Genomic DNA, 21,661 nt, shown 5'->3' on the forward strand with positions numbered 1-21,661 from the left:
CTGTAGTTTCCACCAAGGAGCTGGGGTCTGGAGAAGTGCTCAGACCTGTCTGCACCCGTCAAGAGCGTGAGATGAGCCTGGGCTGGGCTTTGCTCACGTTTTGGGTTTCACAGCAAGCCTTGCTACTTGCCAGAGCTGGTCCCCACTGAGGGATCACACACAGATGATGATGATGATGATGATGATGATGGAGAGTCTCCTTCTCCAGGAGCACATCTGGATGCTGATGTGACACAGGCACCTCAAAGCACCGTATTAAATTCTGTGGCCCCTGTGCTGTGTCAGGGCTGAGGGGACCATCTCTGCTCCCAGCTGAATCCCAGGGAGAGATGTTGGGGGTTCAATCCCTGACAGTGGGTTTCACTCTCTGGGTCCTCATTTCCTTCCACCATCCAGCAGAGAGCTGAGTTAATATTCATAAAGCTCTGAATGGTGAGGTAGGGTTCAGCTCTCTGCTGGGATCAGGTGCTCTGGGAGGGGCTGGGAAGGGAAGAGGGTGCCTGGGGTGCAGTTTGTGAAGATGTTGCTGCCCCATCTCAGGGTTGGGTCCTGAGCACCCATCTTCCCCTCTGAAGTCCAGAGACTTGTGTTTCTGTGGCATTGGTGAGTTTTTCCACTGCTTCAGCTCCAGACTGAGCACAGGGCTGCTCACAGCTGGGCTGAGTCTCCCCAGAAATATGATCATGCCAGGTACCAGAGCATCCTCACAGGGGGAGATCCAGGGTTGCACGCAGCGATTTGGGACCTTTCTCCTAGAACTGACCCTGCTTGGGCCTGTGTTAAGGACTGAGTGATCTCTCAGGGTCCTTTTCATCTTCATTGTCCATGAACCTGAGCTATGGGACTGCTTCCCAAGCAGCCAGCTTGCACTTAACCATCCAGAAGCCAAAAACATCCAGTATGGGATGCAGCCCTCCACCCTTTCTTGCTGGAGAATGTGGATATTTACCCAAGGAAATGCTTTTTTTTTTCCATGGGTAAAGAATCTTGGGCAGCCTGATAACTCAACTGCTCACAGCAAAGTCAACAGAGCCAACCCAGCTCAAAACTCTGATGGGTGACAGTGCTCCACTTGACATGAGGTCTTCCATCCTCATTGTCTTCTAGGTGATCCTAGAACATACCTGGGCACCACCATGCACTTCTAAGGGAATCTCAGCCCAGCCTGGTATCTCCATCCCTGCTCCTGGGGAGGGTTCAGGCACTGTGAGCTGGTGGGATGGAGACCTTGCTCTCCAGGATGGCTCATCTGAGCACACGAGCTCTTCATTTGCACAGACACAGACCTCTGCTGTGAAATATTTTGCTGTCAGGAACGGATCCAAAACACCAAAAATCTTGGTGGTATTTGTGCTGGCCCCTGCAAGAGATTCCAGCTCCACAGAGGTGTCTGCCAGGTCAGGGCTGAGCCTAGGAGAGGCTGTGGACAGATCACGCTTCTCCAAAGCCGATAAGGAGGAGGAACTGAATGTCCTGGACATCACATTCCTGCTTCTGCTCCTGGAGAAGATCCCTTTTCCATCCTTCATTTCATCCTAGCATGGCCCAAGTCTCAGTCTCCCCTTGGAAGGGAGCTGTGCAACCAGCTGCAAATGGCACGTGGGCACCTTGCTCCACGTGACAAAACGAGCCCCATAGGTGATGGTGGTGGGAAATCTTGGCCCATCTTGCATCTGGCAGAGGTGTTTATGAGGGACCCCATACCATTCCACCCCCACTCCCCTCGGTATTCAGTTTCCCTGCCAGGCAGGGCCAGCAGCAGTAGCTATGCTGGGAGGTGCTCGGTGCCTGTGTGGGCTGGCTGGGCTGAACTGCAGAGGTTTCTGCCCAAAGTGAGCTCCCTGATGGACAGACCCTGCAGAGAAAACACCCAATTTTTTCATATCTTTCAACCCTGTTGTAGCTATAGGTGGCTTTAGGCATTGTCCTGGCTGTACCCTGGCAGAGGGATTGCAATTCCCATGCTGTTTGAGGACTTTTATGCTTTTTACACTCATGCTTCAAGCTGTCACCATTACTGATGGGGTGGTCAAGGGCTGGGGACCAGCAAAAGGAGGGGTTTGCCTCCTCTCCCATCAGGATATTGAAGTAAAGACTCTGACTCCTTTTTTTTTGCCTTCTCACATCTTTCCTGGCCGTGTCTAGCAGGAATGGACTAAAGCTGAAGGAGGGAAGGGTTAGATGAAATATTAGGGGGAAGATCTTTACAGAGAGAGTGGTGAGGGGCTGGAACAGGCTGCTCAGAGGGGGTGGGTGCCCCATCCCTGGGGGTGTTCAAGGCCAGGTTGGATGGGGCCCTGGGCAACCTTGTGTAGCTCCAGGCCTGGAGGTTGGTGACCCTGCCTGTGGCAGGGGGTTGGAGCTCTGTGATCCTTGGGGTCCCTTCCAACCCCGACCATTCCGTGATTCTATGACACAGAGGTAGTTTTCTCCTCCATAGGTTCCTCTGCATGAAGCAAAAAGGGATATTCTCTGCACAGGATGAGTGTGTGCACACACATAAGTACAGCATGTATTCCAATATGCAATTACATAGTATAAAACGTCTGTTAAATATGTGTACACAGTTAAAAAATGAAGCCACCATGACTCACTCCGGTTAAAGGATAAATGACCAAACAAATAAAACATCTATAGTATAAACCAAGGATGCAGGATAATAATTGTGCTGAGCCCCAGCCAACCCCAGGAGCTGGCAAGAGGCAGAAGAAGCAGAGACGCTGAGATGAAACCCCAGTTGCTGGTGAGGCAGGAGCCAGATGAGCATCCTTCAACACCATCCCAGAGGAGTTTGGAGTTTGGAGGAGTCTACCAAAAAGGCAGAGCAGTTTGGAGAAGCTCAGTGTTTATCTCAGGAGCGTGGTTCATATAGGAACGCTGAATATAACAATGTGCAGGGACCTGGCTGCCAAATACCAAACGTGGAATCTGAGGTTTTTGGCACCTATCCTTCAGTCTGAGCCTTTTAATGCTGCTTTTGGCTGGAGCTGATGGTTTTAGAAGGGTTTCAAAGCAGCTTTTATATATAGTTATATATATATTTACATACATGTGTGTCTGTGTAGAGGCAGATTTGAGTGTACACAAACCTGACACATCATATTCTCCAAGTATATTTTTAGTTGGGACTTTTTCCCTTTCTCCAACCTTTCAGGGAGGGAGTGGGATCATTTGCATGTGGGGGCTGGTAATGGCAGCCCTGACAGAGGAAAATCTGGGAGGAAAGAATTCAGATTATTAAACTCTGGGGGGAAAAATACCCAAACCTGCTTGGATATATAGTGCTTGAGCAGCTCATGGATTTGTGGGGTGGCTTTTCTCCGCTCCCTGGCTTCCCAAGCAGTGAGGGGCTTTCAGACCTTCTCACCGCTTCCCTGGAGCTGGAGGGACATGCAAAGTGCCTTTCCCAAGTATGTGGATGACACAAATGACAACAGGCTACTGAAACTCATCTTAATGTGCAATATATCTGTGGCAGTCAGACAGTGGGTGTCCCGTCCTGGGGTGTTGCTGGTGCAGGTGATGCGTGGTGTTATGGGGTCTGAGCATCCCCCAGTTCCCCTGAGCTGGGTATCTTGGGTGAAATGGGAGCTCCCCATGCTGCTGTGCTTGGGGTGAGATAGGCTGGCTGGAGTTTTGGTGGGAAAGAGAGTTACTGGAAGGGCAGGGAACATCGTGGTGTTGATGTGAAGGGGTGAATTGGCTCAGAGCTGTTGCTCTGTGCCAAGTCATGCTTTGGTTCGTGCCATTTTGGGGGTGTTTAAGGTGTGAATTGCATGAGATTGGGCAGTTTTGTTGCCATGGATGGCACTACTTGGGCATAACGTGTTCAAAAACGAGAGGTTTCCACAAATGTGCATTGGATTCCTCAAACATGGGAGCTTCCATCCCTGTGTGTGCTCTCCTCACGCCACACATGGAAGTTTGTGGCAAATACAAGGTGAGTTTGCCTTGAGTTTGGGGAGAAAATATTCTTAGAGGTCCAAAATCAGATTAAAAAAAAAGGGGGGGGGGGGAAGTTCCCTCCATCTTTCATCTCCCCTCTCCTGATTTCTTTTCCTGACTGCTGCCCATCATCCCACACGCAGGATGTATACTACCCCCTAAGGAAGGGTAACGGGGTGCATTCCCTCCTCCTGTGTGTGCATGGAGGGGACTTGCCAACCACTGCCCTCAGCTTTCCATTGCCACCAGACACCCCAGCAGAGAAGGAGGAGGGGGGGGAAAGGGGTGCTAGGGGCAGGCTGTGCTCCCCAACCCACCCCAAGCAGATGGCAGCAGGCGTGATGCTCCACGCAACGAGCGCTGGGACTGCTGGCCCGTGCTGGCTTGTGTCTGTGGAGTGAGAGTTTCCAGCTATGCAAAAAATGAAGCTTGAGAAGAACTGGCTGTGGAAGGAAAACCCTGGGAATAAACATCCATTAGCTTTCAGAAGCTGTAAAAATAATAAATATAGCATTCCCGAGCTGGCTGAGGCCAGGGCTGTGCTGATGCTGCTGGCAAGGTGGCATGGCTGGGGATCAGGTCCTGCACGGGCTGTGCGTCTGGCCTTTGGGCTGCTGGATGCTCTACACACCTCTCTGGTCACTACCTCCCTCCTGAGCTTGTGCCTTCTCCTGTCCTGATGCCATTTTGCAGCAGAGGGGTGTTGTGAAGCCTCCGTGCAGGTTTTGGCCCCCTTACCCCTGTACCCCGGTGCACAGGTCCCCACAGCCCTTAGCAAGAGCTCAGCCTTGCCAGCACCCCAGGGCTAACCACCCCATTCAAGGGTGGGTGGATGGGAGTGGGGATGGTGCCCAGAGCCCCCATCCCCACAGCTACTCCAGGCACAGACATGACGTTTCCAGTCTGAGTGCAGCCAAAGGGAAAAGGAGGAGGGGAGAAGAGAGACAAAATCTGCTGGGTGGATTTAAAGCTATAATTGTGCTGATCTGGAAAAGCAGTTAAAGGGTTTTGCTATTTCCCTACTACTGCGAGAGGCTTTCTTGGCTGGAACTCTCCTGTGGTTTGGCTGGTACCCCAGAGCTGGGATTATTTTGGTGAAAGGGTACAGAACTGCAAAGCATTCCTCCGGCGTGGGGATAATGTCTGCTCCTGGCTCTCCCTCCCACCATGCCAGGCCTGCAGGCACCGGTGGGTGTGGGATGCTGAAGTAGCCCACCCCATCTTTCATACTCAGAGATTGTCCACTTTTTGGCATGCACAGGTCTTTTGAGGGGGAGGGGGGGAGAGAATCATGTAGGCTGTGTTCTTAGCATCGTTGGGCTCTTTAGGGCTGCTGTGCAAGTTGGTCTGTCCCTGCCTGGCACCTTGAAGGGTATGGGACATCTGACAGGTCTTCTTTGGCATAGAGCAGAGTGGTTGTCACAGACTCTGGGGGCAGTTGTTCTTATTTTTATCCTTATTTTAGAAAACATTTGATCTAATCAGAAAAATAGATGTGGTCGCGTTTTAAGTCTCTAGAGGACTTGCTGAAGAGGGGGGAGGGCTCCAAGGAGGATGTCCCCTCACAGGCAAACCCAGTATGCAACAGCAGCACTCAGCTGACACCCTTCACCAGGCTGAAAGAGGAAGGAAAAGGTAAAGAAGCACCCAATGGGAAGCATGCTCAAAAATAGGGGTTTGGGCTACACAACACATCTGATGGGCAAGGAGCAGCTGCCTCTCAGCTTCTGGGCATCTCAGCATCTCCACCTCGCCTTCCTCACCTCCAGAGCCTGAAAATTTCCCCTGCTCCCCCTGCCCCAGGGCCCTTCCTACCCACTGCGTGAAAGCAGCATTCCCCAACCTCCCTTGGTTTGCTGTGGCACATGGGGCTGCCCCCTCTGAGGTGCACCAGGATTTTTAGGAAGAAGTAGAAGCATCTCATCAAGCAGGAGCTTTGGCAGCCAGGCCTCTGATGCATAGAGGAAAGTTGTCTCCTTGGGAAGTTTAGAGCATCCTCATGGCACCATAGCATTAGATACAGCCCTGAGACCCTGCACCCATCCTGCAGTGAGAGCCAGAGGGGAGGCTGGAGGTGGGTGGACACCAACCCCTGCCTGTGCCATCACGTTACACATGCTGAAAAATATCTGTAGCCCCATTTATGAAGATCCCTATGGAGGATGGGGGGTCTTGCTCCTTCCCATCCTGTGTTATTCAGCCATTAAAAGGCCTTTCCAGTTATATCTTTGTTAGAATTGGGGGCTTAATGCCCTGGTCTCAGAGCACTGAAGGGCAGATGGATGGAGATAGTGACACAACGGTGCCTCCAACATGGAAATGGCTGGGTGGGGGAACCCCCCTCCCCGAGCACCGTTAGCTGGTGATAATGGGTGACTGGGGAAAGCAAGAGGCACCCGCTGAGAACCAGAGTCACGGCTCAGGGTTTGCTTTGGAAACCTCCAAAAGAAAGCCAGGGCTCACACAATTCCCGCTGGCCACGTGCGGCCTACAGAGCCCGTCGACCAGCAGCTCCGAGCGCCGCAGTGGAAACCCACAGCCCGGCCAAGAATCGCTGACAGTCCTCGCCTGTAAACACCTCTCCCTTACAGTATCCTGGAGCATGAGAGGAAAAAATTACTCCAGGAAAAATAAGAAAGTATCATTACTGCCGACCACAATATTCTGTGAGCTCCTCAGACATGTTTTGCAACACGCCCGTCATCGGCTATTTTAAGGAGAAGGCCGGTAGTTTTGCTTACTGCCATGGCTGTGTAATTGCTGGAGCAGCAGCGTGGTCCTTGCCCTGCCTCCAGGTCCTGGTGCTGGGTCCCCTCGGCGATGCTCCTGTGACGTGGCTGCTGGGCGGAGGGGGGAGATGAAGTCAACTTTTTAAAAGGGTAGACAATGGCAGGACAAGGGGGATGGATTAAAGCTGAAGGAAGGTTTAAATTAGATATTAGGGGGAAGTTCTGTACAGAGAGAGTGGTGAGGGGCTGGAACGGGCTGCCCAGAGAGGGGGTGGGTGCCCCATCCCTGGGGGTGTTCAAGGCCAGGTTGGATGGGGCCCTGGGCAACCTTGTGTAGCTCCAGGCCTGGAGGTTGGTGTCCCTGCCTGTGGCAGGGGGTTGGAGCTCTGTGATCCTTGGGGTCCCTTCCAACCCAGACCAGCCTATGATTCTACTATTCTATGGTTCACTGGGTCCTGCTGGGATGTGGGAGGGGGTTGTAGCTGCGCTGCGGGAGCAGGCTGTGTAATTAGGAGCATCCATTCCCGGCTCGAGCCGGCGTGTGCAGCAGCTGGTGAGGTTGTGGTTGTGTTTATGTTTCGTTTTGCAATGAGGAGGTTTGTTGTGAAGCAGAGCAAACATGGGGTGGCCTTTAAAGACAACACAAGGAGGAAGGGTGCTCGTGCGTGTCAGTGGAAGATGAACAGCCTCCTGCAGGCACTCATCCTATAGACCAGGAGGGGATGGGGTCTGCCACTGGTCCCAGTTACCTTGGCTGGACCCTGTGGGATCAGGAAACCCAAACCCCAAAGTAATGATGTGATCCATCTTGTGAGAGAAACGCCCTGAAACTCCCACACGTGGGGTTGGATCACTGCAACTGCTCCATCATTAGCCGGCTGTCTATTAATTGGGGTAATATGGGGAGCACAGGGAGCCTTGGGAGGGAGCGGGGGGCCCTAATGCCTCCTCCCACCACCCTCCCTCACTGCCAGCCTGTGTTCCTCCCCAGGCACCCCGAGCTCCCTCCCCAGCCCATGGGACTTCTCCATCTTCTTCAGATCTCTCAGCTGCACCTCACCAGGCTTTGGGCTGTGCTCTGGGATGGGTCTGTGTTTAGTAGCATGGTAGCCACCAGCTCAATCTGCCTCTCTGGGACTGTGTTGGAGGTTGTGGATGTTTGTCCAGGGGTGTTTTTTGCAGTGGCCCTGGGTCACTGACACACAGGGTCTCTCTGCTCATGGTGAGCAGCAATGGCCAGCAGCTCACCTGCTGCTGCCCGTACAGGGCGATGGGATGCTCGCCGTCAGCAGCGCTGTCCTGCAATGCTCCTGCTCTTCAATAGCTTGTGTTTTGTATGTAAACAGTTCAAAAAATGCCCACAGGTTGATAAAATGATTTTTTTAGAGGCCCATCAGAGAGCTGATGTCTGACCAAGGACTCACTTTCAGGTCCCACATCCACCTGTCCCGCCGTCTCTCCGACTCCTCTGCCATTTCTGCCTCTCCCCCCACTCCCACTTGCTATTTTTTTTCCACCAATGTGGAGAAAAACACTTCCAAGCCCATTCCTCTGTCACATTCCCTCCGAGGAGCCCTGATCCCATTTAAAGTTTTCCATGGCTGAACTTTCCCTTTCCTGAACCTCCGTAATCACTTCTGCATCCAGTTCCATCTTGAATAAATTAACTGCAAGTGAATTTGCCTTGCAGGAGATTAAGTGTCCCATTGATTGAACAAAATCCTGTGAAAAAACATAGCTGCTCCTCCATTTTCCCCTAAACTTTCATTCCCAGATCACCAGCTTTTCCTTTCCTTTTTCCTCCTTTTCCCTTCCTCGTTTCTTTCCATTCCATCAAAATACCTTCAGGCTCAAAATGAGCTTTCCAACCTCATCACAGTGTCCTGGGGGAGCCTGATGTGTTGGGAAAGAGGGGTATTCCCTTAAAATGCCAGGAATTTGCTGGATGCAAAGAGGATGGGGGAGGAGGGGGGTCTCCAGGGTGTGGGATCATCCTGCGTATGGGGCGAGGGACTGAGCTGTGTCCAGGGAAAGATGGTGGGTGAGGAACTTCACATGAGTCAGCAGTGTGGTCCTGCAGCTCGGAAGGGTGATGGGATCCTGGGCTCTGTCAGAAGAGGGGTGGCAGCAGGGACAGGGAGGGAATTGTCCCTCTCTAGTCTGCCCTTGTGAGGCTCCAGCTGGAGTCCTGTGTCCAGAGCTGGGGTCCCCAGTACAAGAAAGAAGTTGAACTGTTGGAGAGGGTTCAGAGGAGCCATGAAGATGCTCAGAGGGCTGGAGCAGCTCCCCTATGAAGAGAGGCTGAGGGAGCTGGGCTGGTTCAGCCTGGAGAAGAGAAGGCTGTGGGGGGACCTCATTGCAGCCTTCCAGTCCCTGAAGGGAGCAGAGGAACAGGAGGGGAATCAGCTTGTTAAAGGGCAGAGACTGGCAGGACAAGGGGGATGGAGTGAAGCTAAAGGAGGGAAGGGTTAGATGAGATACTGGGGGGAAGTTCTTTACAGAGAGAGTGGTGAGGGGCTGGAACAGGCTGCCCAGAGAGGGGGTGGATGACCCATCCCTGGGGGTGTTCAAGGCCAGATTGGATGGGGCCCTGGGCAACCTTGTGTAGCTGCAGGACTGGAGGTTGGTGTCCCTGCCTGTGGTAGGGGGTTGGAGCTCTGTGATCCTTGGGGTCCCTTCCAACCCATACTGTTCTATGATTCTTTGGTTCTTCATTTCCTCTAAAGCTTCATTTATTAGCCAAGCTGTGATGCAAGGCCTTTACTTGCTTTGCAACAACCCAAGGAGCACAAAGGGGGAGATTTGGGGTGTATGGGGAAGAGGGAAAGCTGGGATGGGGCAAGGGATGGCTCCCCTGCCTCTGCTTGGATTTGGGGGATTTGGGATGGGCCTTTTTTTTTTTTTTTTTTTAGAAAAAAGCTATTTTGAGCACAGGCTGACAAACCATGAAGTGAAGGAAGAGGTTTATAAGCAACCTGCGAGGTAGTGAGTAGAGCAGCATCTCTGGCAGCTGATACTGGGAAGCACTTAGAGCATCTCTCCATCCACCACCTTTCAAACAGCTGGAAAAGCCTTTTTCCTGGGCTGCCAAGTTTCCAAAGAATCTGACAACTTCAGCTAATTAATCACTTAAATTTAACCAAAAAGGGGAAACAATGCCATTGTCTTTGGGAGACAAAAGTCCTGGTTTCATGAGCTTCATCAACCCCTTTGCATTCATGGCAGCATCTGCAAATATTTGGGCTTCTGTGGAGCTTCCAGCCCTGACGTAGGGCTGGGAGGGCAGTTGGGGAGGGGATGGTTTGTCCCCATCATCATCCCACATTTGAAAGAGGCTCTGTGCTGGTGTTAGGGGATGTTTATTGAAGGGTGGTGTGATATTATTAATATGGAGATATTAATTAATGGGAAAACCTAAGCTGGGATTTTCCTGCTGGGTGGGGGGGTGGGTATCATAGAATCCCAGACTGGTCTGGGTTGGAAGGGACCCCAAGGATCACAGAGTTCCAACCCCCTGCCACAGGCAGGGCCACCAACCTCCAGGCCTGGAGCTACACAAGGTTGCCCAGGACCCCATCCAACCTGGCCTTGAACACCCCCAGGGAAAGGGCATCCACCCCGTCTCTGAGCAGCCTGTTCCAGCCCCTCACCACTCTCTCTGTAAAAAAACTTCCCCCTAATATCCAATTTTCAATCCAAATCTCCAAGTATCAAGGCTTTCCCCCTCCCACACCTTTTCACCACAGTTCCCATCCTCTACCTTTCTCCAACCATGAGCAAACGGGCATCAACTGCAGAGGGACATGAGGAAACACCTTGTACAGGTCAGGGAGAAAGTACCAGATATCCCCGAGCTTCTGGATGCTGTTGAGGACAGATCCAGATGGTTATTATTTCCCTCTAATTAGCCTCCTCGTTAGCAATGAAGCTGTAAGACAGGAAGCATTTCCATGAGAAGCCTCAAACACTGCTTGGATGCTGGAGCTTTTAATTTGGTGAGGGATTCTGGTTTATAGTGACGGAGGAAAAGAACTTAAAATACTAAAAGATGAGTGTTTGGGGGCTTTGTGGAAGCAGCATTTTTTTAAGCAAAATGGCAATTCCTGGTCCAGCAGGGAACATCTGTGCCGGGGCCGGTCGCTCTGCCGGCTGCAGGGAAGGGTGGCACAGAACAAAGGAGATCCTGTTTTTATCTGTCCATCCGGACTTGGATGGTTGGATCCACCGATAGGATTTGGAAAGGAAAAAAGCAATTTATTGTGGGGCTAATGCATTGGGAGCAGAAGGTGCCAATAACCCGTGGTTCAGGGTATTTTTGAGCTAGCCTAGAAGGAATGGGCACATTCCTCAGGTCCTGTTCTCCTCCTCCTCCTCCTCTGGTTTGAACTATTCTGGTCAAGTCCTCCAGAAAATGTGAGAAAAATGTTTGCAATGTCCCAGATCCATCCCAGCTTGTGGCTTTCACCCTTGCTGGGTGCATGTGTTTTTATCAGCTGCCTCTTAATTTAAAGAAGACATGGATACCTAATGTCCTCACCCACTGCTTAGCTGGGGATGCAAATGTTCTGCTCCGGGCTGCTCCTATGGGAACAGCCCCAAGTGGGAGCAGAGTTCTTCATCTTTTTAGTGGGGAAAACTCCCCACAGATCCCAGTGGGAGTTGCTGTTCCTGCTCTACCAGCTCCTCACTATTCCTTTGGGTAGCTCCTTCCTACACATCCACATCCTGAAGACAATCCAGGTGTAAAGAAAGGCTCCTACCTGAAGCAGCGCTGAGAAGGGACACTTCCATTTCCTCCACCCTGGGGACAGCCATGCCCACCATGGGACCTCAGATGGATGCTGAAGGTTCTCATGCTGCTGCTGGTGTGGTGGTGCTGGGGGTCCCCCGCTCCTCCCCTTGCTGTCAGATGGTTTCACAGACCTCAGTCCTTGCCAGACCCGTTGCATCACTCCTGAGCAGCACTGAGTCATCGTCCCCAGCTTGCTGCTGCCCGCTGCTGTGGGAAGGGGAAGTCAAAATAGTGGTTTTGTTGTTTGTACTGAGCCAGGTTGGGGGAACGATGGTGTCTCCCCAGCAAAGGACCCTCTCCTGACGCCTTCCAAACCAGGAGCTGGGGACTTGGGCTGGGCGATCATTTTTCCCAGGGTGGAGGAGTCCCCTCCATCGTTGGCTTCAAGTTGGAGCACAGGGAGTTCCACACTAATATGCAGAAGAACTTCTTCCCAGTGAGGGTGAGGGAGCCCTGGGACAGGCTGCCCAGGGGGTGTGGAGTCTCCTTCTCTGGAGAGATTCCAGCCCCATCTGGACGCCGACCTGTGTGCCCTGTCCTAGGGACCCTGCTTTGGCAGGGGGTTGGACCCAATGAGCTCTGGAGGTCCCTTCCAACCTCTATGGTTCTGTGATTGCCTGTGGGTTTGTTCCCACGCCTCCCACCCCACCTCTGTGCACTGACACATCCCTCTTTCCTGCAGGCTGGTGGTGGGAGCTCCCTATGAAACAAACGGCCAGCAGAAGACAGGAGATGTCTACAAGTGCCCAGTGACCAGCGACACCCACAGCAACTGCACCAAGCTCAACCTAGGTATTGCACACCCGTGGGGCAGGGGGGCAGCTGGGCATTTTTAACATGGTGCATTTGGTCACTGCTTTGGTCTGTAGAGAGACACGTTGTCGTGTTGTCCAGACTGTCCCCAGAAGGGTGAGGAGTGTGTGTTTTAGGAGGACTAACTGCCAAGCTGCAGTGGTGAGGTATAGCGTGCCTGGGTACCAGAGCAGGGCAGTGGGGCATCAGCACTCAGGATCCTGGAGGATTTATAATGTGGGATAAAGCCCCTTTTTCTTGGGATTTGTTGCATACAGAGAGCAGGTCGAAGGAAGCTGAGGGTGTACGGGGAAGAGCTGGGACTGCAGCCGGTTGGTCCACGGGGATGAAGTGCAGGGTTGCTGGAGTATCAAGCTGAGCTCCCTCGAGCTCAGAGTTGTGGATCTCAGTTTTGGAGCCTCCCCTTGGTTTAAACCTCAGTAAGACACTTCTAAAGGGCTCAGGCAATGAAACCCACCTCCCTCTTACCATGAATTGCCTAATTTACTCCCTTCTCAGGTAAAACAGTAAAGAGGGAGCCTTGAGTCGGGGGGAGCTACGTTCCCCCCCGAAGTGGAGGAACGGCTGGGCTAGGCAGTGTTTGTGGCAGCTGAACAAAATCAGCATTAACCAAAAGACAGGGCTGCCCTAGAGACTGTTCCTGCTTTCTGGGCTGGGACATGGGAAACAAAAGCAATGCACAAAGATAAATCAGCCATGGCTGACCCAACAGTGAGATGCTAGAGCCTCTCAGAGGGGTGTCTTCCTAATGACTGATGACATAAGAGATGCTGGCTCTGACTCAGAGTTTTGTTCCCTAGAAGATGTTTCTCTTTGTTGGTTGTGGCATTGAACTAAAAAAATCAATTCTTACCTTGACAACTGCTTCCCAAGAACCAGCAAAAGCACAAAGTCTGTAGTGTAAGCACTCCAGCTGCGCTGCTGGGTTCCCTCTTGCTCCAGAGATACTGGGGAGCAACATGGGGAGGTGGGCTAGGTGACCAGCATCCCTGCCCAGCAGCGGTCCCGAACTGCATCCTCTTTCCCAAGGACGGGTAACACTCTCCAACGTCTCCGAGCGGAAGGACAACATGCGCCTCGGCCTCAGCCTGGCTACCAACCCCAAGGACAACAGCTTTCTGGTGAGGAACGGGGTCTTCAGCACAGCCTGGCCTCCCTGTGCAGTGAGATCACTGCAAGATGCATGTCCATCAGCGTGTAAAGGCATGCAAATACACCCCTCTCTACTTATATATACACTGCATGCAGGGCTGGGCTCAGAATCCACCTTCCATGGGGGAAAAATTGCCAAAACAGAGGATAGCTTTGCAAAGAAATGACTAAAAAGTGGCAGGTTTAAACCCATCCTTGATGCCTGAGTGTTTCTCTCCCTCCAGGCATGCAGCCCTCTCTGGTCCCACGAGTGCGGAAGCTCCTACTACACCACGGGCATGTGCTCCCGGGTCAACTCCAACTTCAGGTTCTCCAAGACAGTGGCTCCAGCTCTTCAGAGTATGAGAAACAATCTGCCTCTGCATCTCTAAGCCTGCCTTTGAAGTCAGGGAATTCTGTTCTCTAATCACTCTGGTCCCATGGAGAAAACAAAGCGATGTCAGTGTTTGGGCCAAGGCAAGAGAGAGCAGAGGAAATGCTTGCAGGGAAGTGATTCAAAGGGGGTTGTGTACACAGACATCTGGGAAACGTTTTTCTTTTGACTGACATGCAGGGAAGACAAAAAAAAAAAAGAAAACCACCTTATTCTTCCAAACCCAGAAATGAAAGTATCCAGAATATTTTATCAGCACAGCTAGGAAGAGAAAATAGGGAAAGAATTCAGGCCTTGGCCACACAAAACAAAGAGGCCATTGATGGAAAGCGAAATGTTTTGGCCCAAATGTGCAAATTTGGATATGTGATTTTTGTTTTGAGGTATTAAATAAGCTTCCTGGCTTCCTTTCCTTGCAAAAGCCTGTCCTGCACCATCAGGGCTCCCAGAAGCTCCTTGTCCCAGTCAGGCTTGGGATGTGATACCCTGAGCTCCATCATCACTTTTGTTTTTGAGTAACTCTGTGTAGGGGGAAACAGGGTTTTTTGGGGGGCAGAAGTTGTAAAGGCAGAGACCCCACCATCAAATTCTGAGAGTTGCTTCCCAGTTTATGGCTGGAAGATGCTTTTAGCCCTCACTGAAATGAGTAATGGCTTTTTTTTTTTTCAGGGAGAAGGTGGTTAGCAAGGAGAGTGTGATTATTTAGTGAGCTGGACGTGGGACAGAGCATAATCATCTGTGGGAGGGTGGCTCTTTCCCCAGGGTCCCAGGGTGAGCAGGGGATCAATCTGGCCCCCTCAGCACGCAGCTGAGGACCAGAGTGATGGAGCAACCCACATATGACTCCAGCCAACCCATCAGTGCCTACAGCAGGCAGAAAAGGGCAGCCAATAGAGACCTGTCCCCCAGAAAATTCAGCATCTTCTGGTTTTCCACAGCTTTTCTGAATAATCTTATGAAATACAGGCAGCAGGGAGAGACGGCGCTGAGCAGCTTTTCCCCCAGCCGACCGGTTAAATCCTTCACAGCTCATGCTCTCAGGCTGAGCCCTGGGGTCCTCGCTGGGGTTTTTGGCTGCTTCGCTGCTGAGGATTTAACAGGAAGGGGAGGAAATGCCCGACTTGCGTTCTATAGTGAGTCCAGGCAGGGCTGAGCAGTGACTCAGGGTTGAGGCATTGCTCCACGGGAGGGATGGGGGCCGGATCCTGCCTGCAGCAGACCACTCTTTGAAGTATGCAATGATGTTAGACCGGATCAAGGTCCCGATCTGAATCAGAAAAAGACACTGCTGGGTGTTATTCTTAGAAAGTTATCCGGCCTTTTCACAGCAGAGAGGATGCTTGTGGCTTCTCTCTACGTTATTGAAGCCCAAAGGTCTTTATGAATGATTGAAATAAGATTTTTATTATCTTCTTCCCCCCCCCAAACAAATCATCACAGCAAGTACCTGTGAGGAAGGAAGCCCTGAATCTCCCCTTTGCGAGCGCTGCCAAGGTCTCTCAGTAACACACTGTGTGTTTTTCACAGGGTGCCAGACGTACATGGACATAATCATAGTTCTGGATGGATCAAACAGCATTTATCCTTGGGTTGAAGTGCAGCACTTCCTGATAAACATCTTGAAAAAATTTTATATTGGCCCCGGCCAGATACAAGTAAGCCCCCCTACAACTGGTGTGTGTCCCCCACCCCGTGTCGTGCAGAGTCCCCTGGCCACGCTCACAGGGCCATTTTTGACAGCCAATATTCCATAATTTGGTGCCGTGCTTATTCAAAATAAGCTTTCATTGCATGGATTTCAAAGCTGAGCCCATAGGAATAACACTTATGTTAATATCCTTCAATGAGCTGTGGAGAGAGCAGGACCCCACACCCTGACTGGGCATGGAGAGGATGAAATCACATGGAAATATGGAAGAGCACGTTTGTTACAATGAAGAGCTGCATCCTCTTCCTATTAGTAGTTGTGGTCTTCTTTGGGCAGGGATTTGGGAAGGGATATCCTCAACCATTAGCACAAATAAAGCCCCTTTGGTCCTATTGAGTGATGCTGTGTGTCTGCACTGGGGCACAGCTCATCTGCATCACCCCAACCCTTTATAGCCGGGCAGGGGTGAGAGCTGGCAGAGAGGAAAGAAAATTGAGCATTATCAGCAGTCCCATAGAGGGGAAACTGGAGGGAATCGGGATGGAGTGATGGGGTTTTAATGGCAGCTGTTATCTTGTGTGCCTGACAAAGCGTGCTCGTGGTGTCACAGGTCTTGTTGGCGTTCCTTGTCATATTCCTTCAATCCCTAGGTTGGAGTCGTTCAGTATGGAGAAGATGTCGTCCATGAGTTTCATCTAAATGACTACAGGTCTGTAAAAGATGTGGTAGCAGCTGCCAGTCACATAGAGCAAAGAGGAGGTACAGAAACCAGGACTGCCTATGGGATAGAGTTTGCTCGGTAAAAGTCCCTCACCTTCCCATTCCTCCTGACAACAAGTTTAAAATCACTTTCTGTTTTCCTTCCCTCTCTCCCCCTTCTCTTTCCCTCACTGCTCACAAAGCTGGTGGTGTGGCCAGGCTCAAAATGCTCTTGCAAGAAAGGCTCAATCCTTAACTGGTGCTTTGCAAACGATGCTTTTCAGCCCTGCTCCATCCCCAGCTGCAGGTGGACGGGGAGGAGGGTGCAGACTCTGGAAATGCATCCGCTTCCTGAGAGCACCCAGAGCTGAGCCCTCAGCCCCCAGATGCTTCCTACACCAGGCTGCGGGGAGCTCAGGCTCCATCTGGGTCCCAGATGACCCCACAGCTCCATCTCCTCTGTTACCTGGGACCAGTGCCTGCTCCTGCAGCCCCCAACAACATTCCTGCTGTGGTTTTAGGGCGTTTTTCCCAATTAAAGTCTCCTCCCCCTCAAGAAGCCCATCAGTGGGAAAAACATCCCATTTATCATCCTAAAATGCTTCCCAAGAGTCCTGCACCCCACTGCAGCTCCCCTGGGGCTAGCAGCCTGCCAAACGCTGCCCGACGCTGCACGGTGTGGGTGTTCGGGCGCAGGGCTCGGCGGTTTTGGGCGAGGGTGTGGCGGTTTTGGGCGAGGGTGCGACCCGCCTGGCGAGGCTGAGCAGCCCAGGGCATCTCTTCAATTGCAGCTCGGAAGCGTTTCAGAAAGGTGGCCGGAAAGGGGCAAAGAGAGTAATGATTGTAATCACAGATGGAGAGTCGCACGACAGCCCAGACCTGGAGAAGGTGATCGAGGACAGCGAGAAGGACAATGTCACCAGATACGCGGTGGCGGTAAGTGGGGGGGGCGGGGGGGGGGGAAGGACACACCATCTCAGCTGCAAAGGGTTGCAAAAGCCATGCAGAGCTCAATAGTGCCCCATGTCACCCCTGTGCAAGGGAGCTGGCAGGGCAGCCCACCTCCAGTGCTCCTTTTGCAGGGCTCTTCTTCTCTGTCCCTGCTTTTGGGGGAGGTGGTGGGATGCTCCTTCTCCAGGTTTGGCTGGCAGAGCAAGGGCTGTGGCAGGGGATAGGCAGCACCCTGTGTGGCACCCGAATTGCACACAGGGTGACCAGCCTGGGCTGCCTGGAGGAACCACAGTGAAGCTTCACTCCCTGGTTTGCTGCCTCTGTGGTGGGGTGTCAGAACCTCTCCTTCCATACGGACACCCCTTGGGTGCTTTGGGACACCTCTATCCATCCATCCATCCATCCATCCATCCATCCATCCATCCATCCATCCATCCATCCATCCCATAACCCCCCCTGAGCCTTGCATTTCTATTTCAAACCTAGGTACTGGGTTATTATAACAGAAGAGGAATCAATCCCGAAGCTTTTCTGAACGAGATCAAATTTATAGCAAGCGACCCGGATGACAAACATTTCTTCAACGTCACAGATGAAGCAGCTCTCAAAGACATTGTGGATGCACTGGGGGAGAGGATATTTAGCCTGGAAGGTGAGAGATGCTCCTGCCTGGCACGTCCCCACTGGTCAGGCTGCAGCAGGGTCACTTCAGATGTGCTGTCAGTCCTGGGTTGGCTGCATTTGAATGGGTCCCACTGGGAATTTTCTTAATATCAGCTTGATACAGAACCTGAAGTCACAGTCTGAATATCTTCATAGATTAAAAAGTGTCTTTGTTTTGAGTGGCTTGCACCCCTTGAGCATCAGGACCACAGATGCCCTCTCCTCAGAAGCCAACCCCTCATTCTGCCTTGACAGGCTGGAAAGGTGGGCCTGGGTGAACCTCATGAGATACTTTATTTTGTTTTGTTTTTTAAAGGAACCAACAAGAATGAAATCTCCTTCGGCCTGGAAATGTCCCAGACTGGATTTTCATCACATGTTGTGGAAGTAAGAGAGTAAATGTGGGTTGGTTATTGTCCCCCCCTCTCTGTGCAAGCAGATGCCCTGTGCTTTTTACCATCACATGGGGACACCACGGGTATTTTGGGCAGGTTATTAATCATGAAGCTAAATTGCTAGTGTGAGCACAAGGAAGAAAATGCTGGTGCTGCTGGTTTATTTTGTGGGGAAGGGAGATAAATGATGCCTAATGCCATGACCTCTTGGAAAGGACATACTGGGATGTGCCATGGGGGAAGGTGCTCATCAGAGGTGGGATGTGGAGGGGGGTCAGTCCCCTTCCACCCACCGGCTCTGCAGGATGGCAGGTCCAAGTGAAAAACCAGGAGAGATTCCTGCTCTGGCTTTTTTAGGGGGAGGAAAAGCTGTTGAAAAGATGTGGATGGGTTGGAAATGTCTTCCCAGAACGTTTAAAAAATCTCCTTTGCTTTGAAGAATGGTTCTCTTGGTTATCTTTTTTTTTTTTTAATAATTAATTTTTTTCCTTTTCCAGTTTGCTGTAAACTGGGCAGTTTTTCTAGGCAGGAACATTTGCTGGTTTTCTCTTTCACACTCTGCAGCCCAATATAAATGTACAATCTAGGATCTGGGCTTTGAGGGACCCCCATATGCGTTCCCACACAACACCAACCCCTTGGTTCCCCGTGGTGCCCTTCCATGGCAGGGAATTGTCTCCTCTTGGCAAGAAATACCCTCAAACCTCTCCCACAGGACGGGATCTTGCTGGGGGCAGTGGGTGCCTATGACTGGAATGGAGCCGTCCTGAAGGAAACCAGCAGCGGGAAGGTCATTCCCCTGAGGGAATCGTATCTCCAGGAGTTCCCAGAGGAGCTGAAAAATCACGGAGCCTATCTAGGTAAGGGAAAAGAGTGAGGCTCTGCTGCCAGGATTGAATTCATGGTTTTATGCAACGTATTTCTCAAGTGACCAATAGCGGTTGCCCCTTGCTCAGGGATGCAGCGTACACGAGCATCCTCTGGTGTCATTGGACCTTCTCTGTGGAGAAGGACCTGGGGGTGCTGCTGGGTGACAGGGTGTCCATGAGCCAGCAGTGTGCCCTGGGGGCTGAGAGAGACAATGGGATCCTGGGGGGCATCAGGAGGAGTGTGGCCAGCAGGTCAAAGGAGGGGATCTTCCCCCTCTACTCTGCCCTGGTCAGGCCCCACCTGGAGTGTTGTGTCCAGTTCTGGGCTCCCAGGTATAGAGAAGCCAGGGATCTCCTGGAGAGAGTCCAGAGAAGGGCTACAGAGATGATGAAGGGCCTGGAGCATCTCCCCTGTGAGGAAAGGCTGAGTGAGCTGGGGCTGTTCAGCCTGGAGAGAAGAGACTAAGGGGGGACCTTATTAATGGTTATAAATATCTTAAGTATGGGATGCAGGGGGACATGGGCAGCCTCTTCTCAGTGTCTGTGGGGACAGGACAAGGGGCGATGGCCTCAAGTTGGAGCACAGGGAGTTCCACACCAATCTGGGGAAGAACTTCTTCCCAGTGAGGGTGAGGGAGCCCTGGGACAGGCTGCCCAGGGGGTGTGGAGTCTCCTTCTCTGGAGAGATTCCAGCCCTGTCTGGACACCGACCTGTGTGCCCTGTCCTAGGGACCCTGCTTTGGCAGGGGGTTGGACCTGATGGGCTCTGGAGGTCCCTTCCAGCCCCTGTGATTTTGTGAGTCTGTGGCGTGCGGCACAGAAGCAATTTAAATGCAGAAGTAGCTCAGCCACCGGCCAGCCTGGGTCGTCTACAGGGCTTACTGGAACAGTTTGAAAAGCACTGATGAAATTTCATGCCTAGGGAGGAAATACCTGCTGGGTTAATCCGTTCCATGTGCAGCTGTTGAAGCTCTGGAATAAAAATATCAGCCTGGTTCTCAGAAGCAAAACCTCTCCCTGCAGAAGTGCGTGGCCAGGCTGAGCTTCCCTGTGGCAGGGAGCAGGGTGGGATGCTGCAGACAGGCATGTCAGGGGCCCTTCCCTCTGCCAGGGATGTGAACAGCCCATGAATACACAGGTGGTGACAGCAGTGTGTCCCACAGGCTCGGCTGGGAGTGCCTGGAGCAGGGATGGTGGTGGTTGTGCAGGGGGTACCCATGAGAGTACATGGGACTCATCTGGGCTCTGCCTTTCTCATTGCCTCAAGTTAAAAAAAGGATCAGAAATATTAAGGAGACACCAATGCATCCCGCTGGGGAGCAGCCCAGCTCACCTTGTGCTGGGACCTCAGAGCTTCAAGGCTGATGCTTAAGAATATCCCCCCCCAGGAGGGGAATATTTAGGGAGACAGAGACCCCAGGTAGGGCCAATGCTCAGGGAAACACATCCACAACCCCCCCCAAATCCCTGGAGATACTCAGAATTCAACAGGGTGTGACCCCAAGTGATCTGATCCGTGTTCAGCATTGGCCATCCCAGTGTGGAATAAAACCCTCCTGGGTAAGAAAGGGGGACAGCTTGGGGTCAATCACTTCTGCAGGGTTATTTCCTGAAGAGCTTGTGATCCAGGGTCTCGATGGATGTGTAGAGTTTATTGGACTGGGAATGTTAGCATCAAAAGTCTCTCACACTTGGTTTCAGATTCGGTGCTGCTGGGGGGGGAGGTCTCGAAGGAGTGGGGGTGAGGTGTGTGGACACCTCACTGGTGTTTGTTTAACTTGAAGTAAAACACTTACTGGGCTGGGAATTGGACTTGCCTTGCATGAAAGAAAGACTTTACGTGGAGTTTTCTGGCTGTCTTAGGCAGTGCCAAAACTCCTGGTGTAGCTCAAGTAGGACCCAAGCAGGCGGCTCCCAGCAGGGTCAGGGCACTGGGTTTTATTTGGATGACTTATCTTTGAAGGAATATGGGGTTTTAGCTTCTTTATCTGGGTGGCAGCCAGAGTTGTGTCAGCAGCTGAGGGCTAATGGGAAGCAGATCACCGGGCAGCGGCTGGGAGCAGGCAGGGATCCACTCAGCTGTGCTCACCCTGCACCCATCCTCCCCTTCCAGGTTACACCGTCTCCTCTGTCATATCCACCAAGCACGAGCGGATTTACGTGGCAGGAGCCCCCCGGTTCAACCACACTGGGAAAGTCATCATTTTCACCATGCACAACAACCGCAACCTCACCATCCACCAGGCACTGAAGGGAGAGCAGGTAATGCCAGGGTGCACACTGCTGAGGATGCTGCAGGGATTTTACCACCTGGAGCTCCTCCTCCTCTGTAAATCCTCCCCCTTCATTTTGTTGAGTTGTTCCTTTTCAACAGCTCAGCAGAGTGGTGCATCCACAGACAGCTGGGATGTCCTGGCTGTCATAGAATCATAGACTGGTCTGGGTTGGAAGGGACCCCAAGGATCACAGAGCTCCAACCCCCCTGCCACAGGCAGGGACACCAACCTCCAGGCCTGGAGCTACACAAGGTTGCCCAGGGCCCCATTCAATCTGGCCTTGAACACCCCCAGGGACGGGGCACCCACCCCCTCTCTGGGCAGCCTGTTCCAGCCCCTCACCACTCTCTCTGTAA

At 52.2% G+C, this 21,661-nt stretch overlaps 1 protein-coding gene across 1 annotated transcript in view; it reads left to right on the forward strand.

Moving 5' to 3' along the window:
* Window positions 1–21,661, forward strand: part of ITGA11 (integrin subunit alpha 11) — a gene marked incomplete at its 5' end in the record, with an annotated part of 45,540 nt that overhangs the window by 7,456 nt on the left and 16,423 nt on the right. The window contains 10 exons of the mRNA XM_084267870.1: window positions 12,149–12,258; window positions 13,309–13,400; window positions 13,656–13,770; window positions 15,332–15,459; window positions 16,103–16,251; window positions 16,943–17,087; window positions 17,589–17,754; window positions 18,082–18,152; window positions 18,876–19,020; window positions 21,143–21,291. Of these exons, the coding sequence (XP_084123996.1) occupies window positions 12,149–12,258; window positions 13,309–13,400; window positions 13,656–13,770; window positions 15,332–15,459; window positions 16,103–16,251; window positions 16,943–17,087; window positions 17,589–17,754; window positions 18,082–18,152; window positions 18,876–19,020; window positions 21,143–21,291 (1,270 nt within the window). The remainder of the gene's footprint in view (window positions 1–12,148; window positions 12,259–13,308; window positions 13,401–13,655; window positions 13,771–15,331; window positions 15,460–16,102; window positions 16,252–16,942; window positions 17,088–17,588; window positions 17,755–18,081; window positions 18,153–18,875; window positions 19,021–21,142; window positions 21,292–21,661) is intronic.

Source organism: Gallinula chloropus (assembly GCF_964237585.1).
Source record: "Gallinula chloropus genome assembly, chromosome: 9".
NCBI classification, from domain to species: domain Eukaryota; kingdom Metazoa; phylum Chordata; class Aves; order Gruiformes; family Rallidae; genus Gallinula; species Gallinula chloropus.